Below are 4,423 nucleotides of genomic sequence, written 5' to 3' on the forward strand. Positions count from 1 at the left end.
TCGTGGCCGGCCGGTCATTCTCCCTGCGTGGATGTGGACTAACACGAGAACATTACCCGGTACTACGGGTTTCACCAGATCATCTCTGGAAATGAAATATACAAATTCCACCGTGGGACGGGACGATAAATCTCCCCAGACGCATGCTGCACGAGGAGGGTCCCGGGGGGGGTCGCCATGTTGGAATGTCTCTGCTGCAGTGCAGATATGTCTACGAGGGGCGTCTTTAGTTTAAACTCGGAGCTTTCTGCTTCTACCTAGGAGGTGAAAGGTGATAGCCTTGACATTATGGAAGTTCAATGACAATTTCTGAAAAATATCCTACAGCTCTATAGAATAAAAACTATAGTTTAACGATAGTATAATGTTGTTTTAGAGAGGCTGTGGGCTCCTTAGCACCAACACAGCGCTGAGAGAGGCGCATGGAGGAGCTGGCAACGCTGGGAAGTTTTAATTGTAACAAAGTATTTATGTTGGTTATATGTTGGTCGGCCCGCTGCTTAGAGATTGTACTCTACAACGGCAGGAATGGAAACACCCCTGTTTTGTTTCCTTTGCGCGTAAAGGCGCATTTGGAGAAACCAGACGGACCGAATAGCCCCAATTTAGACATTTTACAGCCGCATTTAGAGGACTGTCTAGACGGTTCAAGGTTTAGTAAACAGCCTTGGACTCAGAGCCGACTATACAGGACATATAAAGGCTCATTTAGACCTTTTGAAGGAGCGGTTGTATCCTAAAGGACATCTGGATACGAGACGGAGAACAGTGGGCAAACCCGCCTGCCTGCAGGCTGAATGCGGCTCGTGGGACACCTGTGTTTACTTTCTGTTGCAACATCTAGTCAACAGGATGTTGACATGAATATTTACTATTTAATATTTACTATTAGCACGAATGTCTGGTGACTGGTGACGTCACAGAAGGCGACTGGGGCTTTAGTCAAGACTCTTTTTAATATTGCCTTTAAATTACTAAATAATTAAATGAAGATTATATAATGTTTGGAGCACTTTGAGCTGCAACGTTTGCAGGAAAAGTGCTATAGCCTACAAATAAAAGTTATTATTTTTTATTGTTAACTGAAATGACGTCTGAAATAATTACAAATAAAAATAAAAACATGAATAGAAATGATTGATGACATTTGGTTACAATCAGACTTTCTCTTTTAGCAAATGCGTTCTTCTATTCTCCCGCACGCACGTGTCAGCAGCAGCCGTCTCACACAGGGTTAGTGCACGAGGACACACAGACAATTAAACCACTGATGAACTAGTCTATTTCACTTGTCTATTTCAACATTGAAACGTTTAGATTTTATTAAAACGCCCCATATACACATGCGACCACGAAAACAATTAATAGATAGTCCATACGTGAAATTACATATTAATACTGTAACCAAATGACCTTTCTCTTTGCATTATTGCGCTTTAAGTATAAGTCAAAAACAACGAAATAAATAACGTGATATATTTAACAACAATGAAGCCATATACACTGAGAGTATATATATATATATATATACACTATATATAGTATATATATATACTCTCATATATACCATATACACTGAGAGTTTAGATTGTCAAGATAATATCAGGCCTTACAAAGGAACTACTAACAACTCGTGAGTTTAGAATGATAAGGTTCTATCTCCGTTTAGAATGATAAGGTTCTATCTCCGTTTAGAATGATAAGGTTCTATCTCCGTTTAGAATGATAAGGTTCTATCTCCGTTTAGAATGATAAGGTTCTATCTCCGTTTAGAATGATAAGGTTCTATCTCCGTCCAAAAATGTCAACATTTAAAAAAAATAACACCACACATTAATAAACACCTAATGGATCAGGTTATGTAAAAAACTCAATTTTGACAAAAATGGAGATAGAACCGTATAATTCTAACGTCACGAGCTAACTAACTATGACATTAAATAGGAGGTGAGTCCGTAGTTCTTGAGGTATAAACACACAGAAGCAGGTCATATCCGCAAGTGTTGCATAGTTTACTGAAATTCGCAGACAATTATTGCAATGTCCTTTTCGAAGGGATTATTCTGTCTGCATGTCGCTGTTAGTGTTTCTGACAGTCACTGTGTAAACATCCCCGGCCGGGATCTGCTCTGACAATCCGTTCAGAATCAAAACAGTCAGAATAACGGATTCCCGGTGAAGTACTGGAGCCGGTCTCGGTTCAGCTTCTTCTCTTTCATCCTCCTGTTCTGGAACCAGATCTTGACCTGCCGGTCGGAGAGGCTCAGCGCCCGGGCCAGCTGCAGCCGCTTCTCCCTGTTGATGTACACGTTGAAGAAGAACTCTCGTTCAAGTTCTCGGATTTGGTATTTGGTGTAGGGGCATCGCTTCTTCCTGGACTTGTCTGAGGGCGAACACACACAGTTCAGTATTATAAACAGTCAGTATTATAAACAGTCAGTATTATAAACAGTCAGTATTATAAACAGTCAGTATTATAAACAGTCAGTCAGTATTATAAACAGTCAGTATTATAAACAGTCAGTATTATAAACAGTCAGTATTATAAACAGTCAGTATTATAAACAGTCAGTCAGTATTATAAACAGTCAGTATTATAAACAGTCAGTATTATAAACAGTCAGTATTATAAACAGTCAGTATTATAAACAGTCAGTATTATAAACAGTCAGTATTATAAACAGTGCAGTATTACACACACACACACACACACACACACACACACACACACACACACACACACACACACTCTCTCTCTCTCTCTCTCTCTCTCTCTCTCTCTCTCTCTCTCGCTGTCTCTCTCTTCCTTTAAATGTTTAGGCTATAAGAATTAATTGTTCATTCTTAAAGCTTGCTAAAAAAGAATGGATCTAAACTAAACTGTCAATAGGTGCTATACAGAACCTAAGCGTGCACGTGTATTAGTGTATAGTATTGGTGTATTGTATTGGTGTATTTGTGTATTAGTGTATAGTATTGGTGTATTGGTGTATTAGTGTATTGGTGTATTTGTGTATTGTGCGATATAATTAGGAGTTTCTCGTTTTACTGACTTTATGTCTATGTACATATTTAATTGTATAAAATGATCGAAATCTTGGTAAAATGGTAAAACCCAGAACACTAGAGGCGAACTGTCCCTGACGTCCAACAAAACAGTCTCCCTGTATCGTAACTATATCGTAAATATTTTAACAGCACCGACGCACTTCTTAAAGGGTATATAAAACACGTTTGCATGCTTATAAAGGGACACATAAAAACACAGTCACTAGTAATGCACGTGTACCCTCACCCACCCTGTAGGCTACTCCAGCCCCCTGTACCCAGCCTGTACCCAGCCTGTACCCACCCTGTACCCCTGTACCCAGCCTGTACCCAGCCTGTACCCCTGTACCCAGCCTGTACCCAGCCTGTACCCCTGTACCCCAGCCCCCTGTACCCAGCCTGTACCTACCCGTGCCGCTGTTCCTCTCCTCCGGGCAGCTCGACGAGGGCGAGTCGTCGTCTTTATTCTCCGGTTTGTCTCGCCGCCCGTGCGCGGAGGAGGAGGTGTCCGTGGACGTGGAGGACAGTTCTTTGCTGGACTCGTCTCTGGTGAGACCGGAGTGGACTTTGGAGTGGTGCGACGTTCTCTCGGCGCTCGAGGAAGAAGAAGAACCCTCAAAGAACTGGTCGAACCCGTGCGGGAGAACCCCGCTGCGACCCCCCATCCCGGGGCAGACCCCCGCGGCCCCCCCGCCGGCCCCCGCGCCCCCCCCGGGACGGGGGAACGAGACGCACGAGTCGTTTTTGAAAAGCATTTCCGTGCGTCCTCCTGTTGCAGGTAAACGGTCCCGGTGCATGAGCTCGTCCGCCGGGTAATACGACCCGTAGTTCCCCCGGTAGTGCCATTTGCTCGGGTGCTCGAGCCCGTACTCCCGGAACGCCGCCTCGCGCGGCTGGACCCCCGGCGCGATGTTGGACGAGTAGGGGAAGCCCACCTGCCCGGGGAAGCCCACCTGCCCGCCGCTCTGATGGGGCAGGAACGGCGACACGGAGGAGAAGTCCGAGGCCGAGAGGTAGTACGTGGTACACCCGGGCATGTACATGCTGCTGGACGCGCCGCCCGCGCGCTCCTCGTACTCCGTCATGTCTCCGTCTGTCAGCGCGCGCAGGGCGGTGTGGACGCGGCCGGGCAGGGCGAGGGGGGGACACTGGAAACGTAAGCTGACGACGTGCGATTCATCTTGATCGATTCTTCCGAGGTAATTGTGTCATGTGATCTCGCTATAGAAATCACCATGCATCAATATCACCGCCGGTCATTAAGATGTATCTGCTGGGAGAAATCCGCTCGACAGAGCAGAGCAGCGAGTCACTTCATTGGTTGGCTGCTGGCGAGACCTCCAGTATAAGTCTCAACATTTTTCCTTTCCACGAA

The 4,423-nt window shown here is 45.1% G+C and overlaps 1 protein-coding gene across 1 annotated transcript; it reads right to left on the reverse strand.

Annotated features, from left to right (window-relative positions):
• Positions 1–2,156: 2,156 nt before the first annotated feature.
• On the reverse strand, positions 2,157–4,091 carry LOC308165704 (homeobox protein Hox-D11a-like; the record flags this gene model as incomplete). Its single annotated transcript, XM_080539853.1, has 2 exons — positions 2,157–2,383; positions 3,458–4,091. 2 exons carry the CDS (start codon positions 4,089–4,091, stop codon positions 2,157–2,159), a joined length of 861 nt encoding a protein of 286 aa, XP_080395979.1.
• Between the last annotated feature and the right edge of the window lie 332 nt (positions 4,092–4,423).

This window comes from Nansenia antarctica, assembly GCF_963989245.1.
Source record: "Nansenia antarctica genome assembly, chromosome: 9".
NCBI lineage: Eukaryota > Metazoa > Chordata > Actinopteri > Argentiniformes > Microstomatidae > Nansenia > Nansenia antarctica.